We start from the raw sequence: 24,487 nt of genomic DNA on the forward strand, positions 1-24,487 counted from the left end.
GAACTACTTGTAAAACGCAAAGAAGAACCACCTTCTTTTTTTTTTTTTTTTTTTGACAGAGTCTCTGTCACCCAGGCTGGAGTGCAGAGGCATAATCTCTGCTCACTGCAACCCTCGTCTCCCAGGGTCAAGTGATTCTCCTGCCTCAGCCTCCTGAGGGGCTGGGATCACAGGAGCCTGCCACCACACCTGGCTAATTTTTGTATTTTTAGTAGAGACAGCGTTTCACCATGTTGGTCAGGCTGGTCTCAAACTCCTGACCTCAAGTGATCCACCTGTCTTGGCCTCCCAAAGTGCTGGGATCACAGGCGTGAGCCACCGCTCCCAGCCAAGAACCACTTTCAGGAAGGGCTCAGAACACTAACCAATGGCATTATCAATAAACGTAGCTCTTCTCCACTTACCTCATTGGCTCTTTTGATGATTTTATCATCTACATCTGTAATACCCATCACCATGACTATGTTGCATCCAAAAACCTTGGTTAGGATCCTTCGAATGATATCAAATCTAACATACGAGCTGAAAGAAAAAAAGTGTCAGGATGTCTTTCATACACAAAGTCCTCAGTTATCTTTGTAAAAAATCCATTACATTTTAACATGCTGCTCCATAACTTCCACTGTGTAACACGATGGACAGCTCAGCAGAGCAGGTACAAGGAAACTCTGTCTCACTGATGACACCAGGGCCTGGGCTGCAAGGGTTCTCAGGAGAAACTGACAAAGGTATTGCATCCATTTCAGGACACAATATTAGCATTTTTAATTTTGGAGTTGTTAAGTGAGTTTGTCTATTTAATTGTATAAAAATCCACTCATAATACAATCTCTCAGTTAAGATAGTGTTTTCACCATTCTTGTTCATGTTCTAGAGTAATTCTAATTTGTCACTATGACAAAACACACAGAAGCAAATACCAAATCCAAACAAGTACAATTCCACTGAAACCATATAAGATTACTCCTAAGAATGCATACACTAGTGTAGGATATTTTAAAGTGCCAGCTTATTTATATACTACACTGGGGTAACTCAGACTTGTAAAACTAAAAGGGTTTAAAATCTACTCAGCATCACAAGCATCTGTTTTCCCGTAAAAGTAACCTTAAAACTCAAGGTTACCTAATGTCACGCTCACCTCTGCTACCCATGTGGCCTCTCTAAATTTTAGTTCATAAAATTGTTTTCTCTTAAGGTGGTGTGTGGGAATCCTAGCCATGTTATTGTATCACTTTCACCTCCCACACGCCCCCTCCCCAAACACAGCTGAGACCAAATCTTGATTCCAGGGACAAAACTATCTCCAAAACTCCTCAACAAGATAATTAACCTCTGACAGCTCAGTCTGCTTGCTTATAAATTGGGCAAAGTCCCACCACCCCACAGGACTGCTGTCCAGTCTTACTGCCTGTGCAGCATGAATTCTAAAAGCACAAGCTATTATTACCATTCTCATCACCATGCTCTTCATTCCCCTCAAGTTGGGAAAGACTCTTAAAGATGTGAGATTTACAAGAATAAAATTACAGGAACCTAAAGCAAATGAAAACAAGAGTCAAGTCCCTTGCTTGGCCCAGAGGAGCCCAGGCTGAGTCCCGGAACTGCCCTTGGAGACAGCAGAGGCTCCACAGCTTGGCAGAGCTGGCAGAATGCAGGGCCATGAGCAACTTGAGACCCTGAGACGTGCAGGCAGGCTGTGACCACAGGGGCCGCTCTATACACAAACACGCACACACACCCCTTGCAAGTGCCGGGCAGCCGAGTCAGAAGAACATGGCATCAGGAGACCTCTACTTGCTTCTGTGACTCCACCATGAACCATGAGACCATTAGCCCGACTCTTTCTACCCCGTTTTTTCCATCCACTGGGTGAACCCAGTGCGCTCATCTGGGTGATTGCTGAAATGATTCATTTGCTAAGAGTCTTCCCTCAAAATGCTCCAGGGTGACTCCATCTACCATGGCGTGAAATCCAAACTCTCTGGGCCAGACCACGCAGCACCCTCCCCAGTCCGGCTGCAGCTGACGCCCCATCCCTTCCCCTGCTCCTTTCCACCAGCACCAAACTGGTCTATTTGTTTTCCCCAAACAGGGTTTCCATCCCTCTGACCTCTTCTGGAAACGGTGGAGACTATTTTTCAGGGTGTCTCTTTCCAGTGAACTGAGTCCTACCCATTGCTCAAATACTACCTTTCTGCCGCAGGCACCGTGTGGATTCCTGCCCTGCTGGAGCTGAAATAATTAGATCATGCTAGCGACGTCAGATGGTTGCATAAATAACCACTGAAGGAGTACAATGCTAGGAGAGCTGAGACGGGGAGAGGGAGGTGGGGCAGGCCAGCCCAGCGAAGGCCTGGAGGGGTTGGCCAGGCTGACAGGAAGGTGGTCAAGGGGAGAGTCCCAGCTCCCACCAGCCCCTGGGAAGGCCCTGTGTGGACACAGCTTGTAACAGGTATTCAGCTGCGCACTTGAGATGCGTATTCATTTCTGTATTCATAAAGGTAAATATTATACAAATTAAAACTGCAAGACTTGATTATCCTAGTTGGAAATGAGAAGAGATTCCCTCCCTAACAACTTTTAGGATTTCTTCCTCAGTCCTCTTCAAATGCATGTCAGTCTTTTAAATGGCTAAATAAACCTCTTGGCAGTTTTACAACCCAAGAAAATTTCAAAACCTGGGACCCACCTCTGAAATGTAATCAAGGAAAATAATGCCCCATTTCCCAGTGTCCTGGGAGGAGATGGGCCTACCTTGTCATCTGACTCCACACTGTAACTCACCTGAAGCAATGGGTTATGCTGTGGTCTGAATGTTTGTCTTCACTCCAAATTCATGGTTGAAACCCTAACCCCCAAGGTGATGGTTTTAGGAGGTGGAGCTTCTGGGAGTGATGAAGTCATGGCAGCAGAGAGCTCATGACAGGGGTTAATTCGCTTACAGAAGACACCTCAGAGAATTCCCTCTACCTTCTACCATGTGAGGACACAGCAGGCAGACCCTCACCAGACACCAAATTTGCTGGTGCCTTCATCTTGGACTTCACAGCCCCAGAAAGAAAGAAATTTCTATTATTTATAAGTCCCATTTTAGGATATTTTGTTATAGCAGACTCATAGACTGAGACAGGTTGTGTCCTCAAAGCTCTATAGAAGGATGAGATTTCTTTCTGTCTCTGCAGTTATTTTAGCTCATCTCCTTCTGGTTTAAGGCTTATTCAAGTAACAGAACTGTTTTCTTCCTCTTTTCTTTCTCTTCTACCTTTGTGGAGAGGTTTTCCAGGATGGGGGTTTTGTTTTTAACATTTCCCCAACATATTTTATAATTCAAGAAAGATGTCAAAATATGCTTTTGATAATTAACAGTATGTTAGCCCAAAGTAAAGGGGAAAAATGACTCCTAGATGATTTTATTTTTGTTATAAGAAAACACAAAAAAAGGCTCCGATCTTGCTCCGTGATATATATATATATATACACACATACACACACACACACACACACATATATAAAGTATACAGAGTAAGCTGGGCACGGGGTTTCATGCCTGTAATCCCAACACTTTGAGGCCAAGGCACGTGAATCATTTGAGGTCGGGAGTTCAAGACCAGCCTGGCTGACATGCTGAAACCCCGTCTCTACTAAAAACACAAAAATTAGCTGGGCATGGTGGTACATGACTGTAATCCCAGCAACTCCGGAGGCTGAGGCAAGAGAATTGCTGCCAGGAGGCGGCAATTGGACCTGGGAGGCGGAGGCTGCAGTGAGCCGAGATTGCACCACAGCACTCCAGCCTGGGCAACAGAGAGAGACTCCGTCTCAAAAAAAGAAAAACAAAAGTATACAGAGTAAATGTAACTTTTTACTTTTAGTCTAGGACTGAACAATACTAAGTTTTAAAAAATCTACAATATGTAATTTTTGTACACTATTTGTAAATATACAAAATATTAGGAAAAGTGGTAATTTTGGCAAATGTAGGAGGCAGTACATCTTATGGTTAAGAGGTTAAGAGAGCAACTACTTGGCAGTCAGGTAAACCAAGCCTCACCCCAGTTCCAATACCTCCTCAACGTGTACTCTTAGGAAAGTTAATCACTATCGAGCCCTGTGACATCTCACATGTGAGGTACTGTGTTAAGCAGCATTTTATGGGCATTATTTACTAAAATTGTTATAAGATCCAAATTATCATTCCCATCACAAAGATGAAGAAACCAGGACTCAAAGCAATAAAGTGACTTGCCCAGTGCTGAAAAGCTAAGAAGTGGTAGGGCCCAGGAATGACTGACCAGCAGGACCCTGGGACCCCGCAAAGGCCTCTTGATGTCACCAAACCCAGCAAAAAACATCTAGTTTCAAAACAGGTCATTTTACAGCGCTCCACATTGCCTCCCTGAGTTTCCTCACCTGTAAAATGAGCGTAAGTGCTCAGAATCACTGTAAGAACCAAACGAGGTTGTAACATCTCCCACAATGCCTGCAATGTAGGAATTATTCTACATCCCTAAGTTGCCACTTAAGAGATAAAATAAATCAGCAAAAGGCTTTCAAAAATAAATGGTCCTTTGAAAATTCAAATCCAGGAAACTCACCAAGCATGGCCAAGGTGCGCATGATCATATACAGTTGGTCCGCAGCTATACCTGAAAAAAAAAGTTAAAATCCATCGTGTGGAACATACTTGCAAGAAAGGACTTTCGATTCTCAGTTATAATTATCATATAATTTTTAAAGTAACCACTTCTGGGGGATGAATAGCCGGGGTTTATCATACTTGCTCAATTCATACCCAAACCTGCAAATGCACTGCGCATTCCCAGCTTCTAGAACGACGCCCTCCCCGAGCCCAGATCCCGTTCAGCTGTGGGAAGTCTCCACCACGCTCGGCCCCCGCCCGTGCCCCAGTCCCGCGCGGCCCACCAGGAGGCGGCTTCGGCGTGCGCCACGATTAGGGGTTCCTTCCTTCCAGTGAGGCTGTTGTACACCTGCACGCCCGTCTCCCGGCCCGTGGGCTGCAGCCAGGCCCGCCCGCGTCCCCCGCTCGCCGCCCGGCCCGCAGGCCAGTGCCACCCAGCCTGCCCGAGGCCCAGCGCGGCCTGGAGCAGCGGGGCGCCCAGGCCTCGGCCGCGCGTCCTCAGCATGTCAGCGGCCAGAGCCTACGACTGGGCGGAGACAGGAGCCACACCGAGGACGCGGCCGGCGCGCAAAAGCAGCACGGCCCCGCCCCTCCCACGCCCTTGGGGCCACGCCCACTCCCGGAAGCGGTCCTCAGGTAGCGCCTGCCTCTGGCCTGGCTCGAGTCGCCCGCCGCCAGGGTGGAGAACCTGGGCCCGAAGGGGTGGGGGCGGGGAAGGCCAGGGGTGTAGGGAGGAGGGCGGTGCCGCGCCGGGAGGCCGTAGGAAGAGGCGGGACCGTGCCGATCTCCTCTCCTTATTAGCCCAGGTCCTGCGAGGCGTCTGTGTGCGCCCCGTACCAGCCTGGACCTGTGTGCGCGGCGCCCGGGGGAGCGTTTACAGTGCAAGCTTCTGCTGCTGGGCCCCGGCCTGTTAGCGAAGCACGTGTGCGTCCCAGCACACCCCAGGTCAACACGCTAATACACAGTGTCCACCCCATAACACACATGAGCACCCCAATACAGTGTGCACCCCAGCACACACATCTGCACCCCAATACAGTGTGCACCCCAGCACACACATCTGCACCCCAATACAGTGTGCACCTCAGCACACATCTGCACCCCAATATAGTGTGCACTACAGCACACCGTCAGCATCCCAACACAGTGCACCCCGATACACAGTGTGCAACCCAGCACAGTCTGCATCCCAATAAGTGTGCACCCCAATACACAGGATGCACCCCAGCACACACCACGTCAGCATTCCAATACAGTGTGCACCCCAGCACACACCATGTCTGTACCCCAGTACAGTATACACACCAATACACAGTGTGTACCCCCAATAAACTGTGCACTCTAACACCATGTCTGCACCCCAGTACAGTGTGCACCCCAACACAGCACGTGTGCATCCCAGCAAACACATCTGCATCCCAATGCAATGTGCACCTCAATATAGTGTGGGCCCCCACACATCTACACCCCAATACAGTGTGCACCCCAATACACAGTGTATACTCCAACACACACTACACCTGCACTCCAATACACAGCGTGTATCCCCCCCACCACACATACCATGTCTGCACTTCAACACTCTCCTGGGGTCTCTGGATGAAATGACCAAAGCTAGGAAACTACATTCATCAGATATGTATAGCAGAAATGTCTGCTTGTGATTCATCTTAAGGTTAAAAGTTCCATGATCAGGTATCTTGAGAACAAAAACATTCTGAAAGTTACTCAAATTACCTTGACAAATGTGCCTCTATTGGGCACGGCGCAGTGGCTCAAGCCTGTAATCCCAGCACTTTGGGAGGCTGAGGTGGGCGGATCACCTGAGGTCAGGAGTTCGAGACCAGCCTGACCAATACAGGGAAACCCCTGTCTCTACTAAAAACACACAAATTAGCCGGGCGTGGTGGCGTGCACCTGTAGTCCCAGCTACTGGGGAGGCTGAGACAGGAGAATCGCTTGAAGCCGGGAGGTGGAGGTTGCAGTGAGCTGAGATCACGCCACTGTACTCCAACCTGGGCAACAGAGGGAGACTCCATCTGAAAAAAAAAAAAAAAAAAAAAGGTGCCTCTATGGGTGTCTTGCAATACAATGTCTCAAAAAAAGAAAAAGTCCCCTTTGCTTTTCCAGTTGTCAAAACAGGAGAGGTTCCTGCTTTTTATTGTTGTTGTTGTTGTTTTGTTTGTTTTTTTTAGTTTGCTTTGGTGTTTTATCGAAAAGCAAAGGTTTAAGTAGAGACAAACAAGTATGTACCTAGAGTAGTTTCTCAATATCCTGGAGTCCAACTCTGCAATTCTGTTTCAAGCTAACTGTAGTCTAATGTAATCTATGGTCTAATTTAACAAGGTTAAAATGTTAGAATTAAGAGACCATATTGTCTACATCAATGTTAACCACTCATCTTACCTAACTACTCTAAATTCTCCTGAATATTATCACTTCTTTACTGCTTTGTTATTTTGTAACTTTCTAGTGCTGTGTGTATATTTATCTCCCTGAGTATCTTAAATTGTACATTATTTTGAACTTCTCACTGTGCCCTGCACTAAGTTCAGAAAAGGACTTGGGTTTTATTTTGTTGTTGTTGTTGTTTTGTTTTGCTGTGGCTGGAAAAAAAATTTAAAAAGAAAGAAAAGGGCTTGTTGAATGTTGATGAATTAATCCCTTACACAAGGGATTACTTGAGCAGGTGGGAAGAAATCTGAATAGTAAAATACCTGATAAAGCTGATTCAGATATTAGATGTGCCAGTAAATAAAGCAAATTAACAAAAGCTCAGCTGCAATCTGTGAGAACGCATGGATTCAAGGAAATAACTGGAGCACAGATTCTGAAAGCAGCTTAGTAACACTGAAGATCAAATCTGCACATGAATCTGGACATCTGGCATATTTCAATTGTTCATAGATCATAATTTTTAAATTAACAATAGTATCTTCTGTCTTCATAAAATTCATGTAATGTTTTTAGCCCCTCACTGGCAGTGATTCTATTATGTTTTCTTTCCTTTTTGTTTTTTTGTTTTTTGAGACAGTCTTGCTCTGTCACCAAGGCTGGAGTGCAGTGGCCTGATCTGGGTTCACTGCAACGTCTGCCTCCTGGTTCAAGCAGTCCTCTTGCTTCAGCGTCCACAGTAGCTGAGATTACAAGCGTGCGCCACCCTGCCCAGCTAATTTTTGCATTTTTATTTTTATGTATTTATCTATTTATTTTTGAGACGGAGTCTCGCTCTGTCACCCAGGCTGGAGTGCAGTGGCGCGATCTCGGCTCACTGCAACCTCCACCTCCCAGGTTCAAACAATTCTCCCGCCTCAGACTCCCGAGTGGCTGGAATTACAGCGGCGTGCCACCACACTCGGCTAATTTTTGTATTTTTAGTAGAGACGGGGTTTCACCATGTTGGCCAGGCTGGTCTGGGACTCTGGAACTTCTTACCTCAAGTGATCCACCCACCTCAGCCTCCCAAAGTGGTGGGATTACCGGCCTAAGCCACCACACCTGGCCAATTGTGTTTTTGTTTTTTTTTTCTTGGAGTGCAATGGCGTGATCTCCTTGGTTCAAGCGATTCTCTTGCCTCTCTCTCACGCCTCCCAGGTTCAAGCAGTTCTCCTGCCTCAGTCTCCCCAAGTAGCTGGGATTACAGGCATGTGCCACCACCCCCAGCTAATTTTGTACTTTTAGTACAGATGGGGTTTCTCCATGTTGGTCAGGCTGGTCTCGAACTCCCGACCCCAGGTGATCCACCCACCTTGGCCTCCCAAAGTGCTGGGATTATAGGCATGAGCCACCGTGCCCGGCAGCCAATTCTGTTTTCTTAAGGCTTTTGGGGATCATCAAAACACGGATAAACATAACTCAATACCTAATGATGGCTAGAAATGTGATCTTTTTGCATATTGAATATTTGCAAGTTGAATATTAAGGTAAAGTAAAATAGATTGCTAATGGTCTTCATTACCATACCTCCCAGCCTACATCTTTCTCCCGTGCTGGGTGCTTCCTGTCCTTGAACATCGGACTCCAAGTTCTTCAGTTTTGGGACTCGGACTGGCTCTCCTTGCTCCTCAGCTTGCAGACAGTCTATTGTGGGACCTTGTGATCATGTAAGTTAGTACTTAATAGACATATATATATATATCTCCATCCTATTAGTTCTGTCCCTCTAGAGAACCGTGACTAATACACCATATATACCTAAAAAGAGGATCCGTTTAATTGAAGTCACCTCCCTCTCCAATCTAGCTTAGAACAAGGAAGTGTTTTAATGATTCCAAAATATCATTAATGCCATTTCTTAGTCTTTAATGACAACAATAACAAAATCGAGTTCTCGGTATTACATTTTATTTCAAGGCAAAATCTTGTAAATCTGAAGTAGAGTTGATTATGGTAGCATATGGTTTAGGGGTTTTCAAGTTTAAGATAAATGAGTTTGCATTTTTTTTAAGCACTTTGAAACTTAAAGAATTCTATGCTTGGCCAGGCGCGGGGGCTCACACCTGTAATCCCAGCACTTTGGGAGGCCAAGGTGGGTGGATCACCTGAGGTCAGGAGTTCAAGACCAGCCTGGCCAACATAACGAAACTGCATCTCTACTAAAAATACAAAAATTAGCTAGGCATGGTGTCGGGCACCTGTAATCCCAGCTACTCAGGAGGCTGAGGCAGGAGACTCGCTTGAACCTGGGAGGCAGAGGTTGCAGTGAGCCTGAGATCACGCCACTGCACTCCAGCCTGGGTGACAAGAGCAAGACTCCGTCTCAAAAAAAGAAAAAGAATTGTATGTTCATCTCTTATATCTGACTCTCATAGGTTTGAGCTTTTTCAATTAGTCTGGAAATATAATTTTAGAAAAAAATTTCATTTTTAAATGTTTATTTTTAAAATCCATTTGAAATTTCTGTTCTACAGAAAAGTTTTAGCATCCATTTTTGCAATACTCCACAGGAAACAAAACTGAAACAGACAAGATTCTACAACGTATCTTCAAAATTAAGCACCTTTCTTCAATGACATTTAAAATTCGTTATCACAGTTAATTATGTCTTATTGCTTGGTCTTCTAAGTTTGTTCCAAAGAAGACAAAATATTTTTTGACTTTTTATCCCAAGGGGTGGGCTAAAAGTTTTATGGAATGTAAAGCTCCAAAAAACTTTTTACTACTGTATCCCCAGCACACGGACCAGTAGTTGGCACATTGAATGCATAAGATGCCTTTTTGGTTTATATGTGTGTGAAGAGAATACATAACAAGAGAGGAACAAATTCATTATTCAGATTGTACTGTATTGTGATTTTTTTAAAAAAACGATAACCTAGGTTAAACTCCATCTTATCTTTGTAAGGGGTAAATTACTTCCAACTTTATTCTTGAGTTCAGATAAACACTATTCATTCTAGAGCCAATGATTACTAGGAATAGAAGAACCAGTCTATTTCTTACTATTGTACTTTTAAATTACTTATATGCTTTTAGAGGGAAAGGCGTTATTTTCCTTATTCAACTTTGTACTCCCTCTATACTCTCTATTCGACATAATGTTTGTTTCCACATAATGTTATCTTGTCGTAGTCTTTTTTTTTCTTTTTTTCTGGAGATGAGTCTTGCTCTGTCGCTCAGGCTGAAGTGCAGTGGCGCAATCTCGGCTCACTGCCACCTCCACCTCCTGGGTTCAAGTGATTCTCCTGTCTCAGCCTCCAGAATAGCTAGGACTACAGGCACGCGCCACCATGCCCTGCTAATTTTTTTGTATTTTTAGTAGAGACAGGGTTTCACCATGTTGCCCAAGCTGGTCCCGAACTCCTGAGCTCAGGTAATCCACACCCCGGCCTCCCAAACTGGTAGGATTACAGGCGTGAGCCACCGCGTCCGGCCAAGTGTTACAGTCTTTAGTGCAGACCAAGTAGTGGCCAATAAATCTTGTAGAAACGAAAGTACTCATTTGCTTTTAACTGGGCCAAGACTAGAATAGCGTGATCTGTAAGTAAAATAACAGCCATTTCCCCACATATCAAAGCAAAAGCTCTCCTGATGTGTAGGTGAGATGAAGGGGCTTAAAAGTGAAGATTAAACCCACTTCAAAGTGTAAAGAGTATCCATCCATTTATCATTGCAGCAACGTTCCAACGTGAACAATCCGATTCCAAGTACAAAACAACTAAATTCAGTCTCTTTGCCGTACTCACATCCATAGCACAAAATACCCTGCAGGGCGCTTGAATGAGCACCACTGCAGTTAATAATCTACTCTATAAATACTGGACGAATCCAAATTTTTACTGGATTACACAGAATACTTTTTTTTAAAAAATGCAAATAGTTTTAGATGTCACAACAGGGTTCCATCAAATACCACGTTTCCAAATCTTACCACGAGAATGTGTATCCATTTCAACTGCAGTTATTTTGTGTCTAAAGCTGTGCACTCTGCTTTGCAACAGGATAAACCCGGTGGATAAAAGCTGAAATCCGACCCTGTCCAAATTAAAAGGCTAAGAAAAAGTGGAGAAGCGCGCTGGCGTGGAGTTGACACAGAAACACTGCAAGGGCTGGGGACAGGGCTTACTTAGGTTCGTGGAATACACAGGCAGCACCACCAACCCGGCTCTCCGGAAAAGAGAAAGTCCGGTGAGAAAGGTGAAAAATGACAAGGCACCGTTCTCCGACTTGGTGAAAAACACCCAATGCAAACAGACCAGGGTTCAGAGCGGAAGAAAACTAGCGAAAACCAGGCAGCCAAGCGTGGCGAGCACAGCTCTCGGGTCCACCCCGGAGTGGACCCGCGGCGACTGCAGCCGTGCGGAGGCGGAAGCCGAGGCCGAGGCCGAGGCCGCTTAGGAACCGCAGCGCTGGCGGGCAGCGCACAAAGACGCGAGGCCACGCCCAGGAGGGGCCGGCCCTTTGACCGGAAGGGGGCGGGGCGGCGCGCGGGGCCGGTCGCCTAGGCAACGGGCTCGCGTGGCGTCCGGGCTTCTCAGAAAGCCCAAAATCCGGGAGCTTCGGGAGGGCAGAGAGGCGATGGGGACGGGGTGCGGGGAGGGGCGGTTGGGGAGCCGAATGGCCTCAGGACGCCGGCCGACCGGATGTCTGCATTCTGTTGGCGGCCTTTCCAAATGTGGGGAGCAGCCTCCGAGAGCGGTGTTCGTGGCACAGGGCGGGAAGAGATAAGGGCTAGGGAAGGCGCCCCTCGGGCCTATCCACCTCTTATGGGGCTCGGCACTAGGAAGCAGCTTCCCTCTTGTGCCCCTTTGTCTCCAAGCCGTTCCAAACTGAGTACCGGGAGGCGACACAAAGGGAGGGCGGTGACGGATGGCGCAGGCGCGGGAGCCGCCTAGGCTGCTGGGAGTGGTGGTCCCGCCGAGGAATTGGTAGGTCTCCCGCGCACTCCGCGGCCTCAGCTCGGAGGACACCGAGAGGGTGCCAGTGCGCATGCGCCGCCACTTCCGCCCGTGCCCGGCCCTCCTTTTCCTTCCGCCTCCCGGAGGACTTGGGTTTCTAGTAGTAAGAGTCCGGGGGGCATTACTCACGGTCTCCCCGCCTCCTCTTCATCTTGATTGGGCTGTCAAAGTGAGGTTGGCAAGTGGATTGGCTACTGTGGTTGCCAGTTCTGTTTCGGGCCATACTTATACCGCGCTGTGGGGCGGGGACGAAGAGAGTCAGGGGCTGAGGAGCGGGTTCTGTTAGTCGCTGCGTGCCATGGTCTCGGAGGCTGCTGTCCCGCGGCCCGTTAGGTCCTGGTCGGGTTTTCAGCGAAACAGGCAGCTCCCCTGCGTTTCCCGGCGGGCGTGCTGCGCCACCCAACGGGCTCTGCCTCCAAGTGCCAAAAACTCCTAGTAAAGTTTGCGCCTCGCCCGCCGTCCCCGCCCCAGCGGCCCTGACGCTGTCCCCTCCGCGACCCTCGCCCCTGGCAGAAGTGACAGGCAAGGCCACGCCCCCTCGCGGGCCGGCCTCGGGCCCGCAGCCCCCGGGGCCCGGGACGGTGAGGGGCGTGAATGCGGCGGGGGGCGGGGCCGTCGCCGGGGGAGGGGGCCGAGGCGCATGCGCGCTGCGCAGCGGGGCTGAATGTTTCCCAAGTGTTTGAAACTGGTATTTGGGTTTTCCACGTTGGACAAGTGCGGCTCGGCGGCCGGCGGAGCGCGCCCCTTCCTGCTGCCCGCTCAGCTCCTCTCTTCTCCTCAGCCCAGTGGGCGGGTGGGCGGCGGCGGCCGCTGCGCTGGGCCCTCTCCCGCCGGTGTGTGCGCGCTCGTACGCGCGGCCCCCAGCGCCAGCCCCGCCGCCTGAGAGGGGGCCTGCGCCGCCGGCCGGGGCGTGCGCCCGGGAGCCACCGCCACCGCGGCCCGCGCCCCCAGGCGCTGGGGTACCCGCGGACCCGGAGGCGGCGGACGGGCTCGGCAGATGTAGCCGCCGGTCCGGAGCAGGAGCCGGCGGGGGGCGCCGGGAGAGCGAGGGCTTTGCATTTTGCAGTGCTATTTTTTCAGGGGGGCGGGGGGTGGAGGAAGCGGAAAGCCGCGCCGAGTCGCCGGGGACCTCCGGGGTGAACCATGTTGAGTCCTGCCAACGGGGAGCAGCTCCACCTGGTGAACTATGTGGAGGACTACCTGGACTCCATCGAGTCCCTGCCTTTCGACTTGCAGAGAAATGTCTCGCTGATGCGGGAGATCGACGCGAAATACCAAGGTACGGCCGGGTGATGGATGGGCGGGGGCGGCCGCCTCCATCCCGGCGGGTCCGGGCGCGCCGCGGAGCCGGCCCGGTCCTGCCGTGGAGCGGAGGAAGCGGCCGGCTCCGCAGCGGCGGCCCTCGGCAGGGGCAGGAACAAAAGGTCTGGAGCGCCTTTGATTCGCCAAGGTCCTTGTGTGCAAAGCCCGGGACACGGAGGAGGAAGGAGGCGCGAGAGGTCTCGCTGCAAGGCTGCGCGACCAAAGCGCTCTTTGTAGTGAAGTGATGAGGCGGGTGCTGCGGGGGAGGGGGCGGCGGGTCCAAGCCGCGTCCTCTAGGAGGGGGTGCAGATTACGGCGCGAGATGGAGGGATGTGCCGGCGCCTGGGGCTGTAGGACGCCGAGATGTGGCTGCAGGAGGAGGGCGGCTGTGGGCCGGGGTTCCCGCGGACCCGGTGCCTCGGTCCGGAGCAACGCCGCTCCCCTGGCCCTTCTTCGCCGCCCCCCACCCAGTCCCCAATCCGAGTGTTACATAAAGTACCGGGTAGTACTCCGTTCGGGGTAGCTCGGTCGCCCCCGCCCAGTCCCCTCCGGCCCTCACTTGGCACTGGACACCGAGTAAGGGCCGACTGCGAGGGGCGACGCCGCCGGTTGTAGTTTGCGGAGGACGAGGGTTTTTCTCTGTGTGCCGTGGGGAAGGGAAGGGGAGGAGCGGAGGCGGGGAAGGCGCCCATCTGCGCAGCGCTGCGCTCGGGGGGGCGCGGGCAGATCGCTGGGTTGGAGAGGATTGTGGCAGATGAGAGGACCTGTGGGTCGTTCTCTGCAGATCTGGCCGCCCAGGGTGTCAGAGAGAGGTGGCGAGTTCGTGTCCGCCGGGAATTGTTGGCTGTTGGGGAAAGTTTTCTGCGAGGTCAGTCAAGGCTTTGGGGGCTCTGTTTTGAATGTGGATCACCACTCCGAGTTTACTAATGTTTACAAAGCTACGCAGTAGGGAAACGGAAGAGTTAGGTGGGGGCAAAAAAAAATCCATCGCCATGCCCGAAAGCACCAGATACCCCTACCGGGAAGGCGCCCCTGCGCGCTCTATCCAAGACGTAGCTTCGCAGCTGCTTTTATAGGAATCTCATTAGCATACTGTGGAACGTCCCGCCTCAGCCTTCCGGTGGTTGGCTGTGACGTCCTTCGTGGAATGTCCTTATCATTCCCCTGCGGAACGATTGGTCGCTGAGGCGGATGAAGGCGGGTGTAGCGCAATAACTGGCATGGGTCTGTGTTTCCGCTGTCTTCTTTTTTCTTTTTCGGGGAGGAGCGGGGTGGAGTGTGGTTGATTTGAACGTCTTCGGGTCGCTCGGCCTCCAGCCTCGGATTGGGCCTTGTCGCTGCTGGGGCGGGCTGTGCTCTTCCGCCTTGCGGTGTGGTTGGTTCTCCTCCTGGCCTCCGCCCTCCAAATCGGCGATTCCCATATGCGGCGGCTCTCGGGGGGCGCGGCGAGTCTCCCGCTGGCCTCCTCCCCATTGGCTGGAGGGCCGGCTGGTGTCGCCCAGGCCCCCACTCAGCACTGCCACTTTTGGGCGCGGAGTTATGGCAGTAGCGGGGACCCCAGGGCTGGGGGCTCGGGGCCGGGGCTGCAGTTCGGGCCGCCTCCCGCGACCCGCGAGACCGGCCCGCAGACAGTCCCAGGCCGCATCTTTGCTGACCCGAGGGAGGGGCCGCGCGTGGCCGGGGAAACGTGAGTGACTGGGGCTGCGTCCACGAGCGGGACCCTCGGCGCGGGAACTTTCCTGGAAGGTGCTGTCCTCGGGGCGGGCGGGCTCCGTGGAGTGACCCTGGGGCTCCGGACGGAAGGGAGGCAGGGGCTGAGACCACTCTGATCGTTCAACGATAGAAAAAAGCGCGGGGCGGGGTGCAGGGTCCCAGCCGTCAAGACAGCAAAGTTCACGGAGCCACTTTGTTCTCCTGTCGTTGCTGGGGAGAGCCTGGCTTGCTGCTTGCTTCAGGTTCACCTAGGATGATGAACTTTTTGGCTTCAGGAAAGATCACAGTCCCGCGCCTGCGGGAGTACTGGAGCCGTGCAACTGGTAGCGCTGAGAAGCGCGAGAATCTGTCGCAAGGGTCACAGCTCCTTGGACTTCGCTGTAAATGCTGAGCTCTGCTGCGTAGTTCTGAAAGACGAAGCTTGTTTTCACAGATCTACTCTACAGGAAGTCAGACGTCTTTTGCTTAGTAGGCATCGGTTGTCTGTTAATTCGTAAACATGGATTATAATTAGTTTATCGATTTAAAATGGTGTTTGAGATTGCTTGAATTATTTTTCAAACATTATTATAAAAATACCTACCCACCCCCTGGGAAGTCCGCTTCATAAAGAATTTCAGGGCAACCCTTACGTAAAATTAAAATACATTTAAAATAATTGGACAAACCAATTTCAATGTTGCTACAATCTCATTTAATCTGTAAATTCCATGTGTTGCTGCTTTCCATGGTAATGTTGGTGTGGAGTATGTTTGGAAGAAAGGTAGCAGTGTGTCTGAAGCTGAGTTGCTGGCATTCAAGGAGCAGAGTGTCTGGAAGGATGGCTTCCTATTTCGCAGTGGTGGTGTTCCTGTCTATAAATATTTGTACTTAGTGGTTTTGTTGATAAAATACTTTGTTTGGGGTATCAAAGAACTATTAGGTAACAGAAATACTTCTTGGTAATTTTGCAATGGGATATCTGTTTCTCTTCCCCACAAATTAGGCTTCGTCTGGATGGAAGCTTGCTTGTGATGCCAAATAACCTCTGTGTTATTAAATTTTAAATTTATATGATGGTTTTCTTTTCCATCAAATGACAATACTGTCTTTAGAACTTTGATTACTGATGAAAAGAAGTGATACCATTTTATAAGCCTAAATCCATTTAAAAATAAATGGTACACACTCATATTTTAACATCTATGATAAATAAGTTGGATAAATTGGTATTACTTGGATACGTTGAACACAGCTATTTATTTTTATAATTAGTGACTATTTGAGACTAGGGCATTCCTCCTGGTGGCAGGCAGCCTGCATTGTTCCTCTAGGAAATGTCTTCAGAGCTGTCTTTAGCTTGAGAATATACTCTGGAAAATAATACCATTTAGAGAAGCTTCAGCGTTGGCCCAACTTCTTATGTTTACTCTAGTGTTAGGTATATATCTTATAACTATTTGGAGATAAGATCTGGAAAGGGAGGGGGTACCATTTTAGACAATCCCTCCCACTCCCAGCCCCTCCCCATACACTTCCTAGTTTACAAGTAGTATTGTTGGCCTGGCACGGTGGCTCACTCCTGTAATCCCAGCACTTTCCGAAGCTGAGGCAGGCGGATCACGAGGTCGAGAGTTGGGAGACCAGCCTGACCAACATGGAGAAAACCCTGTCTACTGAAAATACTGGGCGTGGTGTTGCATGCCTGTAATCCCAGCTACTCGGGAGGCTGAGGCAGGAGAATCGCTTGAACCTGGGAGGCCAAGGTTGCAGTGAGCCGAGATCGCGCCATTGCACTCCAGCCTGGGCAACAAGAGCAAAACTCCGTCTCAACAAAAAAAGTAGTATTGTTGCCTTGTTTAAAGAGACTGCAAAAAGGTTTTAGGAGAATAATCTGGTACTGTTTAATTTAATGGTTATTGTTTGAGGAAAAAGAGCTCTGGAATTTCTTTGTGAGTAGCCTTTTGGCAAGACTGTTTACTGCCCTTATTTCAACTAGATTTTTTTTTTTTTTTTTTTTTTTTTTTTTTTGAGGCGGAGTCTCGCTCTGTCGCCCAGGCTGGAGTGCAGTGGCGCGATCTCGGCTCACTGCAAGCTCCGCCTCCCGGGTTCCCGCCATTCTCCTGCCTCAGCCTCCCGAGTAGCTGGGACTACAGGCGCCGCCACCACGCCCGGCTAATTTTTTTTGTATTTTTAGTGGAGACGGGGTTTCATTGTGTTAGCCAGGATGGTCTCGATCTCCTGACCTCGTGATCCGCCCGTCTCGGCCTCCCAAAGTGCTGGGATTACAGGCTTGAGCCACCGCGCCCGGCCTCAACTAGACTTTTTTAACAGCTTTTGTTTCTTGAGAAATTGCCTAATTACACTTTAAAATCATATGCACTGTCCTCTAACATGCCCAAGAAGTTTTATATTTAAATACTGAAGAGGTTTTCTTTTCTTTTTGATGGCATTTTAAAGTCCATTGACTTTAATAGATGTGAAGATGTTTTTGTTTAAGCAGTAGATGCAAAAGTAAAATCTACCAGCTTTGTTTTAAAGCAAGGCTAGTACATTCACTGCAGTTAAAAAATAATAATAATGACCCATTACAGTTGTGCTCCTGTAGTCCTAGCTACTCAGGAGGCTGAGGTGGGAGGGTCACTTGAGCCTGGGAGGTCGAGGCTGCAGTGAGCCGAGATTGCACCACTGCACTCCAGCCTGGGCGACAGAGACAGACCTTGCCCCTAAAATAATAATAACAACAGTCATAATAATAATAAAGCAAAGCTAGGTTTTTCTGCATTATTGTGGCAGAACTGTTCTTGCTTTCACTAATACAGAGGAATAACATGCTAGAATAAATGTGGGGACTGAAACTGAGGACCTAACACAAAGTAGCCTGGACCTTTGCTGTTAACCCGGTTCTTTAAATCATAGAGAGCTATTATATACATTTATACACGTTCTCTAATTTAACAGGATATTCTAGATGTTGGTATGTTAAAATAGAGACCTTTTTTATTTGAAATATTCAAATAATTTATATTTTATCGTTTGTATATTGTGTATAATGTAATAAATACCATGTTTATATATAACGTTATATGTATATTAATAATTGCATTCAAATAGAAACATTTGAGTAAAAATGATGGCAGTATAGGACATAATCATTAATAGAAAGTATTAATACAGGTTGGGTCCCGAGCACTGCACCTCATTTAAATGTTTCCTCTTAATGGCTTCGGGCATTGTCACCCGTGCGTAGGAACTGTTCTGTGGTTCTCTCTGGGATGGCTGGAGCGGCTCCTCTTCCTGTGGGAGCTCTTCTGGCATTTGCATTTAGTTCCAGGGCACAGGAACAGAGAGGCCCTGGAGGGCCTGTGGCTGGTGGGCTGGGCAAGCCGTGCGCTGGCCCCTGGGCCCCCTGCCAGCCCTCTCCGTAGACCCGGGTCCGGGGCCGTGTGGGTTGTCCCGATGTCCTGCTCGCGAGTGATGCCTGTCCTTCTTGCCCCCAGAGATCTTGAAGGAGCTGGACGAGTGCTACGAGCGCTTTAGCCGCGAGACGGACGGGGCGCAGAAGCGGCGGATGCTGCACTGTGTACAGCGCGCGCTGATCCGCAGCCAGGAGCTGGGCGATGAGAAGATCCAGATCGTGAGCCAGATGGTGGAGCTGGTGGAGAACCGCACGCGGCAAGTGGACAGCCACGTGGAGCTGTTCGAGGCGCAGCAGGAGCTGGGCGACACAGCGGGCAACAGCGGCAAGGCTGGCGCGGACAGGCCCAAAGGCGAGGCGGCAGCGCAGGCTGAGAAGCCCAACAGTAAGCGCTCGCGAAGGCAGCGCAACAACGAGAACCGCGAGAACGCGTCCAGCAACCACGACCACGAGGACAGCGCCTCGGGCACACCCAAGGAGAAGAAGGCCAAGACCTCCAAGAAGAAGAAGCGCTCCAAGGCCAAGGCGGAGCGGGAGGCGTCCCCTGCCGACCTCCCCATCGACCCCAACGAACCCACGTACTGTCTGTGCAACCAGGTCTCCTACGGGGAGATGATCGGCTGTGACAACGACGAGTGTCCCATCGAGTGGTTCCACTTCTCGTGCGTGGGGCTCAATCATAAACCCAAGGGCAAGTGGTACTGTCCCAAGTGCCGGGGGGAGAACGAGAAGACCATGGACAAAGCCCTGGAGAAATCCAAAAGAGAGAGGGCTTACAACAGGTAGTTTGTGGACAGGCGCCTGGTAGTGAGGAGGACAAAATAAACCGTGTATTTATGACATTGCCGCCTTTGTTGAGGTGCAGGGAGTGTAAAATGTATATTTTTAAAGAATGTTAGAAAAGGAACCATTCCTTTCATAGGGATGGCAGTGATTCTGTTTGCCTTTTGTTTTCATTGGTACACGTGTAACAAAGTGGTCTGTGGATCAGCATTTTAGAAACTACAAATATAGGTTTGATTAAACACTGAAGTCTCAGACTGATTTCTTGTGGGAGGAGGGGGACTAAACTCAACCTAACACATTAAATGTGGAAGGAAAATACTTCATTTAGCTTTTTTATTTTAATAAAAGTAATATTACTTTACGAACAAATTTTTTTAATTGGCCGGTCGCCAAAAATACAGCCTATAGTAAATGTGGTTCTTGCTGCCATGATGTATATCCATATAACAATTCAGTAACAAAGGTTTCAAGTTTGAAGATTATTTTTTAAAATGGTAAATGGTTAAATTTTACATGATAGATATTTTATATTTTGGCCTGTTCCCCAAATGGCCATTTTAAAATGCTTGGGTACACTTCTCTTAAACAAGCGGTCTAGTCAAGGAACCTCAAGTCATGCTTTTGCTATCACGAATCATAGTGTAGCCATCTTTAATTTATATCAGATGTATAAATGTACATTTCCAAGTGAACTTGCACTTGCTATATTATGATTGGAAGTGCAGTCAGCAGATGCTGTTGTGAAGCTAATGTCACAATTATGTGCAAAGGTGTGCTTCCTGCTGTATGTGAGCTGTAAAAATGTTACGTGAAGAAATAAATGAAACTTGGCCAGTTTGTTCCTCTAGTAGTATATTTAATTTTGACATAAGTAACTTTTAAAATTTGTCTTAAAAATTTATACACCAGCAGTTTAGACGAAGCCTTAAGTAAATTTTGTATTATTGTTCTCACTTATTAATAATGAAGTTACCTAATTGCCAGCAAATAAATACGTGTCAAAACAGAATCTGTATTCAGACCCTGGGTCAGGAAATTACTGCCCACTTGTCAAGTCCAGTCCACCACTTGTTTGAACATTATATGGAGTTTAAATTCTAGTGTCCATAAATAAAGTTTCGGTGGAACAGAGCTGTGCTTATGTGCGTATGTATTGTCTGTGGATGCTTTTGCAAAATGGCAGAGTTCATTAGTTGCAACTGAGACCTTTTGAGTTGACGAGCCAAAACTATTTTCAGGCCCTCTGCAGAAAGAGTTTGCTGACCTCTGATTTAAACTGGCATCTAACATTGATCTGCCCACATATTGAAAGGGTCAGTGGAGTTTTCATTTGTTTTTTATTTTTTTGAGACGGAGTTTCGCTCTTGTTCCAGGCTGGAGTGCAATAGCGCGATCTTGGCTCACTGCAACCTCCGCCTCCCAGGTTCAAGCGATTGTCCTGCCTCAGCCTCCTGAGTAGCTGGGACTACAGGCACCTGCCGCTACGCCCGGCTAATTTTGTATTTTTAGTAGAGAACACAGTTTCTCCATGGTGGTCATGGCTGGTCTCAAACTCCCGACCTCAGGTGATCCACTCACCTCAGCCTTCCAAAGTGCTGAGATTACAGGTGTGAGCCACCGTGCCTGGCCGGAGTTTTAATTTCTTTCTTTTTTTTTTTTTGAGATAGAGTCTCGCCCTGTCTCCAGCCTGGAGTGCAATGGCGCGATATTGGCTCTCTGCAACCTCCGCCTCTCGGGCTCAAGCGATTCTCCTGCCTCAGTCTCCTGAGTAGCTGGGACTACAGGTGCGTGCCACCATGCCCAGCTAATTTTTGTATTTTTAGTAGAGGTGGGGTTTCACCATGTTGGCCAGTATGGTCTCGATCTCTTGACCGTGATCCACACGCCTCGGCCTCCCAAAGTGCTGGGATGACAGGCGTGAGCCACCACACCCTAAGTGACGCATGGTTCACTTTAACTTCGTACGTGGTAAAATCAGTTTCTTTCCATGATCTGTTTCACAGTCTCTGTGAAGCTGCCATGAAGAAGCAATGAGTGATGACATTATAGAAGCTAAGTATACGGCATATATTTATTGTAAGTAAAACATTAAGTTTGCTGATTGTTTACTTGGGATAAACAATTATTGTGAACTTTATTTGTGCTGGACATAAGTGGCTGACTATTTTCCAGTGAAATTCCATCACAGAGGGGTACTCTGTAGAGAAATGCAAACTGTAGTTGGTCATACACTGAAATTTGAACTTTTTACATATCAATATCTACAAATAGGTGTTTACTTTCCTGCAAAACTCCAGAACATTTAAGAGTCTTGGGTGTTTAAATTTGTTGAGACTTACCCAAATAGTGAACAAAAAGAGTTTATGAAAATAAGTTATAGAATTAAAATAATAAAAATCCAGTGACAATAAAAATAGCTGGAGTCTTTGCTTATATAACATTTTATGCTAATTTTTCACTTCTATATTAATTGGAGGTAATAATGGAAATTAAGTTATAGAAATGAAGATTCAATGAAATGCAGTTGCTAATACTGGATTTCTTCATATTCAGTTTTGGTGTGGGCACCTGGTGAAGAGAGACAGCTCGGAGGCCAAGCCTTGCAATCTAGGAACCCAGCCCTGTCCTTAAGGGCTTGATCTTGAATAAATTGCTTAACACTTGGTCTGTAGTTCTACACTTTTAAAATACGTTTCACAGACGGTGGTTCTGAGAAATACATGAGGTTAAGTGAGTAAGGCACTGGCATATTCAAATGTTGGATATTTTTTCTCTAGCTTTCTTCAAGTTTCTCATAAGGACAGGTGGGTAGCCACTTACTCTTTTTAAAAATTAGATACAATACAGAGTCATGTTTTGTTGGATTGGCAGTCTTAAATCACTCTTGTTATTTCCAGTGGACATAAAAAAATCACAGATAAGTACTTAAAACACTCAAGATTTGGGATTTAGATCATGATTAGCTACAGTAGAAAGATCCTGGAATTCCGACATGAGGACCAAAAATGGTACTGAATTCTTTTTGAAGAGCAGATTAGTGAAAAGCGATCTAATGTAGAACAGTTGCTTTTACTTAGATGTTCAATGCATATTTGTTGTATAATAACCAGGTTATTTACAGTTCGGATAAAGGGTCCAAAAAGTGTTTTCATTATGATGTAATACTTAGTATTGTAAACTGGACTAAGGAAACGTTGTATGTTCAAGGAAGTGTTGAGCAGCCATACTGTTCCTGGGACAGGCTCCCCGGGTGCTGAGAGAGGTGCTTCAGGAGTCACAGACCTACAGGCACTTACTTGCCGGTGACTGGGATGTCGGCTGGTGGTTTTCTTTTGGTGTGGTTACAGCTATGCGAGTTGTCTCAATATTTGAGACTATCGGTGGTTGCCAATGCTGAATAAAGCATTTATCAAAGTAAAAGCCATTTCCTGTTATATATTATTTTGGAACAAGTACACATTTAGTTGTGACATCCTTTTGTAGTTCACGTTCATGTAGTGTCCCAGGTAAAATAAGTTACCTGGAACTTACCTGAACCTTTTAATATTTCATTAAAGTATTAAATCTTTTTATTAGGCATAATGATTAGGAGCTTCATCTGTGCACATCTAAAGGCATGATGTGCTCTCGAGGACATCTAGCTTTTTTCCTTCTATCTAACATAATTTGTGGCTCTGGAATCCTTGGCATATATGGAACAAGGTTTTATTGATACTGTCCGCCTCCCTCTCTGTTTTAGCATGTAGAATGTACCTCTTCATCGCAGATCCAGGCAGTTCTCAGAACTTTGGGGGCTAGATTTCTGGGTTTTTTTTAATCTGGAAAAATTGCTAGTCCGTGACTGCATTTCTTGAGGCACTCGTGTTCTCTGCACAGGCTCTCATTCTGAATTTATGTGGAGGGCTTAGGAAGACACGGCTAATGGGAAGGAGGTGGGAGAGCAAATGTGTGTTATGTTGCTAAGTCAAAATTGCCTCCTGAGGTTTTTTTATGAGGGGCTTTGTTTCAGAGTATTTATTTTAACTATTTTGTCTTTGTTTTTTAAGCAGCTCATCAATGAGAATCCAACTATTACATTTTTTTTTTCCTCACAAACCAAACATTAGTGAGCTGTGCCGCCTGTGCCACCAAAAGAATGACAGGAATTCTATAACTGGAATGAAGAAAATCATTAAGTCAGTTCTCTTTCCTTACCTCAATACTATGTATTACCTGATTTTTTTCATAAAGATGGGGTTGGTATTTTTCCAATTAAAACCCCCAATCTGAAAAGAAGTCACTACAAACTGAATAACAGGTTAAATCTTTTTTTTTTTTTTTTTCCTGAGATGGTATCTTGCTCTGTCACCCAGGCTGGAGTGCAGTAGCCTGATCTCAACTGACTGCAACCTCTGCTTCCCAGGTTCAGCGATTCTCTTGCCTCAGCCTCCCGAGTTGCTGGGATTACTGGTACACACCACTATGCCCAGCTAATTTTTTTGTATTTTTGGTAGAGATAGGGTTGCACCATGTTGGCCAGGCGGTCATGAACTCCTGACCTCATGATTCGCCTGCCTTGGCCTCCTAAAGTGCTGGGATTACAGGTGTGAGCCGCCATGCCCAGCCTAGGTTAAATCTTGACTGCAGCCAGTCAATGCTCCATTAAAGCAATTTTTTTCTTTTTCTTTTTCTTTCTTTTCTCTCTTTTTTTTTTTTTGAGACGGAATCTTGCTCTTGTTGCTCAGGCTGGAGTGCAATGGCACGATCTCGGCTCACTGCAACCTTCGCCTCCTGGGTTGAAGCTATTCTCCTGCCGCAGCCTCCCAAGTAGCTGGGATTACAGGCGTGCATTACCACGCCCGGCTAATTTTTGTATTTTTAGTAGAGACAGGGTTTTACCATGTTGGCCAGGCTGGTCTCGAACTCCTGACCTCTGGTGATCCACCTGCCTCAGCCTCCCAAAGTGCTGGGACTACAGGCATGAGTGAGCCACCGTGCCTGGCTAAAGTAGAAATTTTCTTTTTTTTTTTTGAAGTGGTTAGAAAAGTTTATGTTGTGCTTCGGATTTTTTTTTCTTTTTCTTTTTCTTTTTTTTTTTTTTTTTTTGAGATGGAGTTTTGCTCTTGTTGCCCAGGCTGGAGTGTAATGGTGCAATCTTGGCTCACTGCAGCCTCCGCCTCCTGGGTTCAAGAGATTTTCCTGCCTCAGCTGGGATTACAGGCACACGCCACCACGCCACACCCAACTAATTTTGTATTTTTAGTAGAGACG

At 47.7% G+C, this 24,487-nt stretch overlaps 2 protein-coding genes and 1 long non-coding RNA gene across 44 annotated transcripts in view; 2 read left to right on the top strand and 1 right to left on the bottom strand.

Annotated features, from left to right (window-relative positions):
- CARS2 (cysteinyl-tRNA synthetase 2, mitochondrial) overlaps positions 1 to 11,512 on the bottom strand; it is a 66,359-nt gene extending 54,847 nt beyond the window's left edge. For 14 of the 37 annotated variants that reach the window (XR_012426514.1, XR_012426516.1, XR_012426515.1 and 11 more), the window contains exons 1-3: positions 4,927 to 5,338; positions 4,599 to 4,649; positions 405 to 522 (exon numbers count right to left, since the gene is read on the bottom strand). Coding sequence is in view for 9 of the 37 variants with exons in the window: in XM_074021388.1 (XP_073877489.1) it covers positions 405 to 522; positions 4,599 to 4,649; positions 4,927 to 5,147 (390 nt within the window). In the remaining 28 variants the exon portion in view is untranslated. Of the gene's footprint in view, positions 1 to 404; positions 523 to 4,598; positions 4,650 to 4,926; positions 5,339 to 11,012 lie in introns of those variants that run through there. The other 23 variants (XR_012426520.1, XM_074021408.1, XM_074021409.1 and 20 more) reach the window with 8 other exon arrangements.
- LOC135968004 (uncharacterized) lies at positions 4,910 to 11,145 on the top strand. Its single transcript, XR_010582424.2, has 3 exons — positions 4,910 to 5,278; positions 8,613 to 8,745; positions 11,083 to 11,145. It is a non-coding gene; the product is annotated as an uncharacterized lncRNA (long non-coding RNA).
- Positions 11,513 to 11,608: 96 nt separating the features above from the next.
- ING1 (inhibitor of growth family member 1) lies at positions 11,609 to 20,368 on the top strand. 6 transcript variants are annotated; one of them, XM_005586245.4, is made up of 2 exons: positions 11,609 to 12,009; positions 18,534 to 20,368. In XM_005586245.4, exon 2 carries the CDS (start codon positions 18,605 to 18,607, stop codon positions 19,235 to 19,237), a length of 633 nt encoding a protein of 210 aa, XP_005586302.2. In that variant the 5' UTR covers positions 11,609 to 12,009; positions 18,534 to 18,604; the 3' UTR covers positions 19,238 to 20,368. The 6 variants fall into 6 exon arrangements, with proteins under 6 accessions (XP_005586302.2, XP_065389060.1, XP_065389062.1 ...); XM_065532988.1 differs by lacking the exon at positions 11,609 to 12,009 and adding an exon at positions 12,702 to 13,318; XM_065532990.2 differs by lacking the exon at positions 11,609 to 12,009 and adding an exon at positions 14,066 to 14,209.
- Positions 20,369 to 24,487: the final 4,119 nt, after the last annotated feature.

Source organism: Macaca fascicularis, chromosome 17, assembly GCF_037993035.2.
Source record: "Macaca fascicularis isolate 582-1 chromosome 17, T2T-MFA8v1.1".
In the NCBI taxonomy this organism is placed as follows: Eukaryota; Metazoa; Chordata; class Mammalia; order Primates; family Cercopithecidae; genus Macaca; species Macaca fascicularis.

Excerpts from the sequence above, each read along its gene's own strand:
- ING1 (XM_065532987.1), top strand. The coding sequence starts at position 14,881 with ATGGCAGTAGCGGGGACCCCAGGGCTGGGGGCTCGGGGCCGGGGCTGC. Across the intron at positions 15,029-18,533 it reads CCGCGCGTGGCCGGGGAAAC|AGATCTTGAAGGAGCTGGAC; the intron begins GTGAGTGACTGG and ends TCTTGCCCCCAG.